The following is a 12686-nucleotide window of genomic DNA, read 5'->3' as shown; positions in this document are numbered from 1 at the left end:
TAAATATTAACTATTTTAACCCGGCTGTGTGGGAAGAAATGTGGCGTCCAACGAATGGGGGGAAAACCAGGGAGAATTCACAAGTCAGGGAGCCACAGAGCCCCCAGTGCCACACGTGGTGCAACGGGACCAAGGCCACTACTCACACCCTCTACATGCTGCTCGCTCTCTCCACTCCCACATACCAGAAGCACGCCATGTGGTGCCAGTTCATTGGGTAACCTGACAGAATCGGGGGGCGGTGCAACGGGAGCCTTGCGCTGTTACCAGGCAACGGAGGCTCATGTTAGAAACATAGAACCAAAATAGGTGCAGGAGTAGGCCATTCGGCCCTTGGAGCCAGCACCGCCATTCAATATGATCATGGCTGATCATCCCAAATCAGTACCCCGTTCCTGCTTTCTCCCCATATACGATTCTCCCCATATCCCTTGATTCCAATAGCCCTAAGAGCTAAATCTAACTCTCTCTTGAATACATCGAATTAGCATTGTCAGGGTGATGCAGGTGCAGTAGCTGCATCTGCATCCATCACCCCAGGGCCTCGCTTTGTTTCAGCCGCTGCAAACCCATGCCCAATGCAACGCTCTTCAAGTGTTCGCGCTCTGCCCACTGCCACCTTTCTGCTGATTTGTGAGACACCCACCAACCGCCATCACAGACGGACGTCTTGGTCCACTATGAACAAAATCCATTATATAGATGTCCGTAATTGTGAATACAGGCACACAATGTCTGGGGAGGGGCAGATACAGAGATAAGGAAGTGTATGTCTCGTTGAGTTACTTCAGCATTTTGTGTCTATCTTCGGTTTAAACCAGAATCTGCAGTTCCTTCCTGCACATTTAGTCTGCTCCATTGTGAAATCTCCTTTCACGCCTTACACTCTGTATCTCCCCCTCCCCTGACTCTCAATCTGAAGAAGGGTCTCGATCCAAACCGTCACCCATTCCTTCTCTCCAGAGATGCTACCTGTCCCACTGGATTACTCCAGCATTTTGTGTCTATCTTCGGTTTAAACCAGCATCCATAATTGTGAAGGTTTACTGTAGTTTGATATATGGATACAGTGTATGAATATTTTCAAACAAGGCTAGTGTTTCCCAGGAGTTCTGTGCTGTCCTGTTTTCCTGCATAATGTTATGTCACAGCCGTTGTTTGTCCCAATTTCTGACATAACATGCAAAAATATTGCTGTACAAGTGACGGATTGATTTACAATTACATCCAGGAATATGACGCTCTGTTTATGATATGCATTATGCATATAACTAAGGTAAGGCCTGGTTCAGTTTGTGCTTTACTGCTGACCTTCATTCACATATTCATTAGGATCCTTGCAAGAGAGTTGCAAGCTCACAATTCAGCTAGGTAATAGTTCTGTATGCTGCACGAACTCATAATATGCAATATTGGCGATAAATATGGATGATAGTAAATGTATTTGGAACCTGACTCTATTATTGTTGTGACATGAATATTTAATCAATATGAAGACATAAGTCCTTGATTTGACCGTTCAGGTTATAGATAAATAATTTCTAAAGATACACTGTCCTGGCGATACAACCTGGAGGGTGTTGGCATTAAGTTACAGGACAATTAGTTTCTGGTACGCATTTCCTGTGGTCATTTTCATATGAAAGTTAAAGCAAGACCCAGGAGTTCCTTTCTACAGTTCCAAAGATTAGTTACACCTGGAGTAATGTTGTACAGATTTCTGAATACCTCCGTATCCATTGGGAAATGTGACTCTTTGGCTCCTGTTTGCCCCCACTAAACCTCATTTCCACACCCCAAAGAACCACAATTAATTTGGTAGCAACACTCCTCAAGATGGAGGAGTGTTGTTTATTTTACTGTGGCGTGTCCCTTTCAGAGCTGGCAGCAAAGATTACTCCGATGAGATAAGAGCTGACGGCCGCAAGAACTTGCAGCATGTCTTTGGGAAATGCTGTGCTGAAACCGGCATTGTCTGATTCGGCACAGTGTTACGCAGAGAAACATGCCAGTACTTTTCTGTGAACTTTCCTATTGCAGGTCTCAATCCTTTTATGACCTTTACAACAGACTAATGGATCCTGCAGAACCATTTGTCAGCTACTGCAGTAGCAAAGCCATTTCTAGCCCCACGTTTTGAATTTTGGTCCGTATTGAAAAGCAATTTGAGCTGCAGTTTTTTTCTGTGTTCAAAACACTGCCTCAAGATTGATGGCATTTTTTTCAATGAATCACAACTTCTATTTGACGAATAGACTTGGCCCAAACTTGCTGGGAAATGCTGGCAGTTCTGTGCTGAACCGTTTGCACATAGGTCCGTAAATGTAAGGACGTTTGCAATCCCACACAAATATAAAACCCTGAACTTGTTGGCTGCTCTGTGTTGGGATTTTCCTGACTGCCCTCTGAAGTTGGGTGTTTGATGAAGTCCTGTGACCAAGCAAGTACTTGCTGCAATTTTCCAGCAGATAGGCAGCGGGCTCGATCTGGATCGAACACTGAGCCTGATCATCTAATTAGAGAGAAAAATAATTGGTTAATTTATATTTTTAGAAATACATTGACTTTAGCTTAATATTATCCTTATTTTACATTTAGAATATTAAAAAAACTTAGATTTCTTTTCATGTCTATTGTTGCTGAATGTCAAACACATTCAGAATCCTTAGCAGGTTTGATCTGGTTTATGATTATCAGGGTTTAATGGGCAGGGCTTGTTTTGGCCAGTCTACTCGATGGCATTGTATTATGCAAGACAAACCTACCATGTTGGGTCTCAGTATTTTGGAATGGGATAACTTTAGGTGGCAAGTTGACACCAGCAAAACCAAGTTTTGGCCCAATAGTTTAGACAATGGGCAATAGGTGCAGGAGTAGGCCATTCGGCCCTTCGAGCCAGCACCGCCATTCAATGTGATCATGGCTGATGATCCACAATCAGTACCCCGTTCCTGCCTTCTCCCCATATCCCCTGACTCCGCTATCTTTAAGAGCCCTATCTAGCTCTCTCTTGAAAGTATCCAGAGAACTGGCCTCCACCGCCCTCTGAGGCAGAGAATTCCACAGACTCACAACTCTCTGTGTGAAAGTGTCCTCATCTACGTTCTAAATGGCTTACCCCTTATTCTTAAACTGTGGCCCCTGGTTCTGGACTGAAATGAGATATTAGTAAAATATATATATAATTTTAATTTCACAAGTTGCCTCACCAGTGTTTAATCAAACAAAAAAATAGCCAAATAATGATGAGGGGACTGTGGGATAAACGTAATGAAGGTGGAGAATACATTAGGACAGCAGCAAAGATGTTGAAAGAGGAAGCCAGGGTTTATAGTAGAGATAACTGAAGGCAAGCCTAGCAATGAAGGATGGACAGAATGGTGGATTGACAGAGGATAGGAATGGAGAAATGTATGTATGAAACAGAGAAAATAGGTGCAGTAGTAGGCCATTCGGCCCTTCGAGCCTGCACAGCCATTCAATATGATCATGGCTGATCATCCAACTTGGTATCCTGTACCTGCCTTCTCTCCATACCCCCTGATCCCTTTAGCCACAAGGGCCACTTCTAACTCCCTCTTAAATATAGCCAATGAACTGGCCTCAACTACCTTCTGTGGCAGAGAATTCCAGAGATTCACCACTATCTCATCATTGATTTCAGACGTAAGGCACAACCCAAGACCCCCCTACTCATCTCAGGCGAACCCATATCCACCACTGACTCATACAAATTTCTAGGCACCCACATAAGCAATAACCTCAAATGGAAAATCAATTCAAATCACATCTACAAAAAAGCCAACCAGAGACTCTTCTTCCTCCGCCAGCTCAAGAAGTTTAGAGTAAAGAAACACCTCCTAATCAAATTCTACACAGCCATCATCCAAAGCATGCTCACTTCATCAATTACAGTCTGGTTCAGCAGTTTAGACACTCACTCCCGTAATAAATTACAACGCATAGTTAACAAAGCATCCAAAATCATCAGCACTCCCCTTCCATCAATAGAATCACTCCATCACAAACGGTCTGTGTCAAGGGTGAAGAAAATCATCTCTGATCCCTCCCACCCAGCACACCACTTCTTCCACCTGCTGCCATCAGGAAGGCGCTACAGCTCACTGTCCGCCAAGACATCTCGATTTAAAAACAGTTTTTACCCACACGTAATCCGAATTCTGAACACACTATGATAACAGCACATATCCTCCCCATGCATGAACTGTATATTGTAAGATGTTGTGTTTTATGTTATGTCTGACGGGAATCAGCCTACCTTGTAACATCCTGTACTGAACCTGAATTCCACCAGCTTGACTGTGTGGTCATTAAATAATCTAATCTAATCTAATCTAATCTGTGTGAAAAATGTTCTTCTCATCTCGGTCCTAAAAGACTTCCCCCTTATCCTTAAACTGTGACCCCTTGTTCTGGACTTCCCCAACATCGGGAACAATCTTCGTGCATCTAGCCTGTCCAACCCCTTAAGAATTTTGTACGTTTCTATAAGATCCCCCCTCAATCTTCTAAATTCTAGCTGAGTTTATCCAGTCTTTCTTCATATGAAAGTCCCGACATCCCAGGAATCAGTCTGGTGAGCCTTCTCTGTACTCCCGCTATGGCAATGAATGTCTTTCCTCAGATTAGGAAACCAAACTGTACGCAATACTCCAGGTGTGGTCTCACCAAGACCCTGTACAACTGCAGTAGAACCTCCCTGTCCTATACTCAAATCCTTTTGCTATGAATGCTAACATACCATTTGCGGCCTCCACCGCCCTCTGAGGCAGAGAATTCCACAGACTCACAACTCTCTGTGTGAAAAAGTGTTTCCTCATCTCCTTTCTAAATGGCTTACCCCTTATTCTTAAACTGTGGCCCCTGGTTCTGGACTCCCCCAACATCGGGAACACGTTTCCTGCCTCTAGCGTGTGCAAACCCTTAATAATCAATGTTTCAATAAGATATCCTCTCATCCTTCTAAATTCCCGAGTATACAAGCCCAGCCACTCCATTCTCTCAGCATATGACAGTTCCTCCATCCCGGGAATTAACCTTGTGAACCTACGCTGCACTCCCTCAATAACAAGAATTTCCTTCCTCAAATTTGGAGACCAAAACTGCACACAGTTTCTTGCGTATCACCAAAATTCAGTGAAATCAGTAGTAGCACAAGGAACTGTGGTTGTGATCTGCTTCACCATTGTGATGTTCTAATGGCTTCTTCAGTTTGTTGGTATAGAATCGCATCCCACAGCTCCGTGCAAACCAACCTTGTATCTCAATCTACTGACAGGAGTGTTGCCAGTGAAGTGAGTGATGCTGCTGTTCCACTTTATAATAGTGGCACTTAAGATGCTTTGCAGCTGTTCACTGTTAATTGATTTTTATCAATTCAAGTACTCGCATCTGAGAAGTGCTTTAATTTAATTTTTTTCTAAACACAGCAGTAATAAAGTAAAAGCTTCATCTCTGATGATTTTGCTTTGGATTGTGTAAATTATACCAGAAAGTAATTATAATTTTATGACATTAAGATACCAGTTTGATTGCCATATAAACATTCATTGTAGCATAGTATTATAGTACATAGCTTTCATATTTATAACTTAAAAATGATTCGTTTTCTCAGTTTATTTTAATGCTAATTTGATTAAGCCAGTTGAATACCGAGTGGCAGACAAAAATGCAGGAGAAACTCAGCGGATGAGGCAGCATCTATGGAGCGAAGGAAATAGGCAATGTTTCGGGTCGAAACCCTACTTCTTTGTTTTTTGTTTTTCTTAAATGGTGCACTTGGAGTTTGTCTAAATTATGAGAAGTAGAAACTGGCAACAGCAGATTACATAGTTATGAACAAGACACACCCAGCTATCGCCGTATATAATGTTAGCGAGGAGTTGGCTGCAATGGCATTTGCGTCCAACAGCAATCATGCCACCTTGCTAAATGAAGTAAGTAAGTAAGTTTATTGGCCAAGTATTCACATACAAGGAATTTGCCTTGGTGCTCCGCCCACAAGTATCAACATGACATTCAGTGACAGTTACGAATGACTCAGAAAACACTAAACATTAATAATAATAAGACATTAATGATAAAACACCATTGATCAAGCATGTGAACCAACAAAATACCAGATCAAAGGGAGGCTACAGATTTTTGGCTGTTGAGTAGAGCAACTACTCGTGGATAAAAACTGTTTTTATGTCTGGCTGTGGCAGCTTTGACAGTCCGGAGCTGCCTTCCAGAGGGAAGTGATTCAAAGAGTTTGTGGCCAGGGTGAGAGGGGTCAGAGATGATCTTGCCCGCTCGCTTCCTGGCCCTTGCAGTGTACAGTTCATCAATGGAGGGAAGGTTGCAGCCAATAATCTTCTCTGCTGATTCACTGCAGCCTCCAGATGTCGTGCTTGGTGGCTGAGCCAAACCAGACCATGATAGAGAAGGTGAGAACAGACTCTACGATGGCCGTGTAGAATTCGACCATCATTGCCTGTGGCAGATTGTGCTTCCTCAGCTGCCGCAGGAAGTACATCCTTTGTTGTGCCCTTTTGACTGTGGAGTCGATGGTAGCCCCCCAATTAAGGTCATGGAGATGATGGTTCCCAGGAACTTAAAAGACCACAGATGTGACTGTGGTGTTGTTGATGGTGAGTGGGGTGAGGGGAGGAGGAGCTCTCCATAAGTCTACAATCAATTCCACTGTCCTAAGAGCATTGAGCTCTAGGTTGTTGCGATGGCACCAGCTGTGACACTTCCTGTCTGTAGGCAGATTCCTCCCCATCCTGGATCAGTCCAATCAGGGTTGTGTCGTCCGCAAACTTGAGAAGCTTGACAGAGGTGTCTGTGGAGGTGCAGTCGTTGGTGTAGAGAGAGGAGAGGAGAGAGTACGCAGCCTTGCGGTGCTCCTATGCTGAGTGTTTGCGGGTCCGATATGTGCTTTCCCAGCCTCACATGCTGCTTCCTGTCTGTCGGGAAGTTGGAAACATTAAATAACGGGCTTTAAATGTAATAAACTACCAGATGAATGCTATTTCAACCACAACGGGCTTTAAAATGTTTTTTACAAGGAAGACTTTTCCATGCCTGTGGTTGAGTACAGCTGGTGTGAGACCACCCCCTCAAAGTTGTGTCACACCTGACAAATCTCAAACAGATTCCAGGAGAGCTGCAGCTGTACTGCAAACCTCATCTTAGTGCAGTGTCAAAACTACTGTGAAGCACTGCCAAATGTGCAGTGTATGAGATAAAAATATCCGTTGCAGATACTTTTTGTTGTTGAGAAGTTAATTATGCATTTTTTTAGTTTCATATTGACTGAATTCAATTATAAATCAAAATTTTAAACTTAGAAAATTTATTTTAAACCTGCATCTTCTTAATAAAACAAGGATAAATTCTCCAAGGAGGTGAAGGTAGAGGGAATCATTAATGGGACTTAGGATGTCCATGAATCTAATCCATACCCTACAGATTTCTCCAGTAATCAAGATCTTATGCCCTTTCTACAACTTCTGTCAGTTTTAAAATGTTAATGCATCTACAGCATTTTTTGAATATTCAATTTCTCAAAATTTAATTTATTTCATTTCACAATCCCTTTTTAAAATGCTAACATTTTGATAAATTGAATATTCAAAAAAGGATGTAGATGAAGTTCAGCATGAAGTTCAGCATCCATCTCGAGTGGAGATAAATGTTTTCCACCATGTCTGTCAAGTTGTTTTGTGTCCATTCAGTGTCTCAAAGGTGAAGTGATTTGCTACTGACTTTGCAGAAAGCTGCCAACAAAAATCGAGTTAGCTCGGTGGGTGTCCTGGATTACCCCTTGCCAAGCAATGGTCCCTGACAAGTACTGGTTCAATGGAATCCAAGTTCTGTGATCATTTTCAGTGGCTGAGTATCTGATCATGTTTTGGAAATCTAATAGAACAAAGAAGCTAAAATATCATTATTATGTTTAAAATATTAAATAATACTTTCAAAATCCATTATGATTTGGAACATGTACTTTGGAAAATAGTTTTTTCTGTCAGGTTCCAGAGTGGTTTCTAAACTACAGTTAGGGATCAGTACACCAGTGAAAGCTTACCTCGGCATCAGGCAGTGATTGTTTCACACTGATAGTTTTAGTCCTATTGTAAATTTCTTAAGGCCCTGTCCCACTTATGTGTCCTTGGCATGCAAATTACGCGACCTCGTTGTCACGTTGAGGCGCACGGGCATCGTGTGGCCGCGCGGGGCCGGTCCCACTGAGAAGCGCGGAGGGGTATGGAGTTGTGCGCGATATCGCGCGGAGCTCCGAAATTTTGTAGCGAACGAAATCTTCGCGAGCCACCGGCCTGTCGCGTAACTGACGGCCAAAGTGGGACAGGCCCAAGCCCCTGGCGCGACGCAACGTGTCACCTCCAACAGCAGCAGAAGCACGCAAACGATCGCCGAACTCGGCCTGGGGCTCACGGCCGTTGCGGATCCGGATCCGCCCCCACTTCTACTCCCAGAGCGGGGCCAAGAAAATTGAAGATGGACACAAAATGCAGGAGTAACTCAGCGGGACCGGCAGCATCTCTGGAGAGAAACAATGGAATACGTTTCGGGTCAAGGTCCTTCATTCAGACTGAAGAAGGGTCTCGACCCGAAACATCACCCATTGCTTCTCTCCAGAGATACTGCCTGTCCCGCTGAGTTACTCCTGCATTTTGTGTCCATCTTCAAATGACGTCATGCGCTCCAGGCGGTTGTGCGGGCGCATGAAGACGTGCGCGACCTTCGCGGGACCGTTGCGTCTCAAAGCGACCACGAGTTTGCGTAATTACCGTGCCCAAGGACACATGTGGGACAGGGGCTTTACTTTCTCATCAGTTTACAGATTCCTAAAGATTATGCAATGTTCTCTATGCTTAACTGTCCATGTAGCTACTCCAGAAGTTGTTCTCCTTGCTTAAATGTCTGTAGCTGCTTCAGAAGTTGCTGTCAACTTGGTTGACCATTAAAACCATTTAAAAAACCCCATTAAGTTTCACATTTACTACAACCATGGAATTACAGCCAGTAATTCTTAGTTTAAGTCGGGACTGTCTACTATATCGGTATTTAGAATCATAGTGTGATACAGCATGGAAACAGGCCCTTTGGCCCAACTTGCCCACATCGGCCAACATGTCCCATCCACACTATTGACCCATATCCCTCTAAACCTGTTCCATCCATGTACCTGTCTAAATGTTTCTTAAATTGTGACAGTACCTGCCTCAACTACCTCCTCTGGCAGCTCATTCCATACACCTACCACCCTTTACGTGAAAAAGTTACCTCTCAGATTCTTATTAAATCTTCCCCCCCACCCTCACCTTAAACTGATGTCCTCGGGTTCTCGATTCCCCTACTCTGGGCAAGAGACTGTCTGTTTACCCTATCTATTTCTTTCACAAGGACATAGGAGCAAAATTAGGCTATCTACTCTGCCATTCAATCGTGGCTGATTGATCTCTCCCTCCTAACCCCATCCCCCTGCCTTCTCCCATAACCTCGGACACCCGTACTAATCAAGAATCTATCTATGTCTGCTTTAAAAATATCCATTGACGGCCTCAACAGCCTTCTGTGGCAAAGAGTTCTGCAGATTTACCACCCTCTGACTAAAGAAATTCCTCCTCATCTCCTTCCTAAATTAACGTCCTTTAATTCTGAGGCTATGCCTCTAGTCCTAGACTCTCCCACCAGTGGAAACATCCTTTCCACATCCACCCTATCCAAGCCTTTCACTATTTTGTAAGTTTCACGATTTTATACACCTCTATAAGATCACCCCTCATCCTCGTGCCCACCAAGGAATATAGTCCTAGCTTGCTCAATCTCTCCCCATAGCTCAGGTCCTGGTAACATCCTCCTAAATCTTCTCTACACTATTTCCAGCTTGACAACACCTTTCCTATAACATGGTGCCCACAACTGAACACAATATTCCAAAGAGAAGGAATGAGTGATGTTTCGGGTCGAGACCTTTCTTCAGACCTGACCCGAAAAGTCACCCATTCCTTCCCTCCGGAGATGCTGCCTGTCCCGCTGAGTTACTCCAGTATTTTGTGTCTATCTTCGGTTTAAACCAGCATCTGTAGTTACTTGCTACACAATACTCTAAATGTGGCGTTACCGACGTCCTGTACAACTGCAACATAACCTCCCAACGTCTATACTCATTGTTCTGACGGATGAAGGTCAAGGTGCCAAAAGCCTTTTTGACTACCCTATCTACCTGTGATGCCACTTTCAACGAACCATGTCCCTGTGCTCCTAGATCCCTCTGCTCTACAACACTCCCCAGAGCCCTACCGTTCACTGTGTTGGTTCTGCCCATGTTAGTGCTCTTAAAATGCCACACTTCACATTTCTCTGTATAAAGTTCCATCAACCATTCCTCAGCCCACCTGCGTGCTTTCTACTGTTAGACAGAGCTGTGATGAAGCCTGTACTGTGCTAGGTCCTCATTGTCCCTTTCTTTCTGCAAATTTCAGCAATGTCCTTGAAGAGATTCCATGAGCGCAGTGACAGGGCTGTCACTCAGCTTGGATCTATGCTTTTCACCAGACTGGTATCTGGAGCCAGGTGAGTAATTGGCACCCTCAATGCAGCTATTGAGTTGAGCTTCGTTTTCCTTTTCATACGAGAATCATGAATGTCTGAATTGGGTATGCGAGCCTCATCCACCAAGTCATTTTTTTAAAATAGCAGCCGTCCCCTGCCATCTCACCAATCTGCTTTCGTTGAAGAGGGATGTTTTAAAAATATTATACAGTATCTATTTTGTTATATTATTCAAATTATGAATTTAATGGGGTCTTATTGAGCAACGTCAAACAAACCCACATTGTTTCCTTCTGCCTTCCCTCCAGAGTTGTTCCAGTCGGCACGAAACAAGATATAAATGGCTACACTTTCCAAGGGTTTATGTCTCACACTAATTGCTATCAGTGCCCTTACTTGAACGCTGCATCAGCCATTGGAATTAAAAAACAAGACGTTGACCTTTTTATTAAAAAACTGGACAAATGTCTCAAGATCCTGCTGAAAGAGAAAGTGATTTCAGGAGCAGAAATGGAAACTGGAACGGCAATGCTGGAAAAGTCTAGTGACGCTGATATGGGGCAATTGTCAGAATTCGTCCAGAATAATCTAAAGATTGGGGCTGATATGGTAAATCAGCCTGTCTGACACCCATTGAATCACCGTCCTTGCTTAATTCAGAGGTGAACATTCCGAAGTGCATGTCTGAAAAATAATTCTGATGTGGGATTGTGGAACGATTCTGATTCATATGAGGAGCTAATGCTTCTGTCATATTCCGGCGAGAATGGTGAAGCTATAAATTAACTACGGTGATCTATAACTACTTAATAATTGGCTGTCAGTTTAATATATATATATATATATTGCAGCTGAAATTTGGATTGGGTGTTGGGGGGGCAGGGGGAAGAGGGAAGAAAGGCAAAATTAAAAAATGGATTTGGAATATTATATAGTATTTTTGAATTTGTACTGCCACTGCTGAAATATCCTATAAATGCTTTCTCCTGTGGAAAACATAAATTCTGTTTAACATTGTGCAGTTTCCTTTGTTTATTAAAAACTGTTAGAATATGTGTATATAAAACTGGTGCGTACGAAAAACATTCAATACATTCAATACGAGCAGTTCCTGTACTTCCATATGATGAGGATTGGGAATGATGAATGATGTATTTCTTCTTATCAAATGGATTATTTGGTAGCCCAGAATTGCTTAAGAAACCACTTATCTCCTTTGCACTGGGCAATATTGGGCTTCAGCTCTTCAGACATTTGTCAAATCAAATCCGCTGCAGACTACATGGAAAAGAGCCAGGCATCATTTCACTTGAGACACTTAACAGGCTATACTGACAGAGTTAACACCCTCAAAGTGAGTTATCATTTTGCAACAGGATTATAGACCAGAAGCCTAGTTCTTCTTGGGGCTCAATTGAATACAGACCAAATTGTGGATTTTTTCCCTCTCTCTGCATTATGGAATGTCTTTTGCAGTTAAGATTTAGTTTAAAAGGAAAGTAAATATGATTTTCTGACTGTGATTGCTTTTGAAGAATCCCGTTACTCTATATAACCACTCAGTCATAGAGCTGCACAAGATGGAAACAAGCCCTTTGGCCGAGCTCATCCATGCCCATCAAGCTGCTGAGCTGAGCTAGTCCCATATGCCTGGCTCATGCCCCTCCAATCCTTCCCTATCCATTCACCCATCGAAGTGACTTTTAAAAGCCTTTAATGTACCTGTGTGTACTACTTCCTCCAGCAGCACATTCCACAAATGCACCACATTCTGTGTGGAAAAGTTGCCCCTCATGTCCCTTTTAAATCTTTCCCCTCTTGCCTTAAACCTAGGCCCTAGTTTTAGACTCCCCTGCCCTAGGGAAAAGATTGTGGTTACTCACCTTATCTATGCCCCTCATGATTTTATAAAGGTCTAGCCTCCTCAGAAACCTTCACTTCTGGCAAATAAAAGACCCGCCCTATCCGACATCTTGCTATAACTCAAACTCTGTTCAAAAGAAGCAAGAGAACAATGGAACCAAATGACTAGGTACAGTGGCTTGCAAAAGTATTCATACCCCTTGAACATTTCCACATTTTGTCACGTTACAACCACA

General features: G+C 43.1%; 1 protein-coding gene across 2 annotated transcripts in view; it reads left to right on the top strand.

Annotated features, from left to right (window-relative positions):
- The window catches only part of sepsecs (Sep (O-phosphoserine) tRNA:Sec (selenocysteine) tRNA synthase), an 88752-nt gene extending 77075 nt beyond the window's left edge, over positions 1-11677 (top strand). For both annotated transcript variants that reach the window (XM_033026430.1, XM_033026435.1), the window contains 2 exons: positions 10518-10608; positions 10896-11677. In XM_033026430.1, coding sequence (XP_032882321.1) covers positions 10518-10608; positions 10896-11214 — 410 coding nt within the window. In that variant the 3' untranslated portion in view covers positions 11215-11677. The remainder of the gene's footprint in view (positions 1-10517; positions 10609-10895) is intronic.
- Positions 11678-12686: the final 1009 nt, after the last annotated feature.

The sequence above is a fragment of the Amblyraja radiata genome, chromosome 1 (genome assembly GCF_010909765.2).
Source record: "Amblyraja radiata isolate CabotCenter1 chromosome 1, sAmbRad1.1.pri, whole genome shotgun sequence".
NCBI lineage: Eukaryota > Metazoa > Chordata > Chondrichthyes > Rajiformes > Rajidae > Amblyraja > Amblyraja radiata.
The sequence above is the reverse complement of the archived record's forward strand: the minus strand, read 5'-3'. Positions and strand labels throughout refer to the sequence as shown.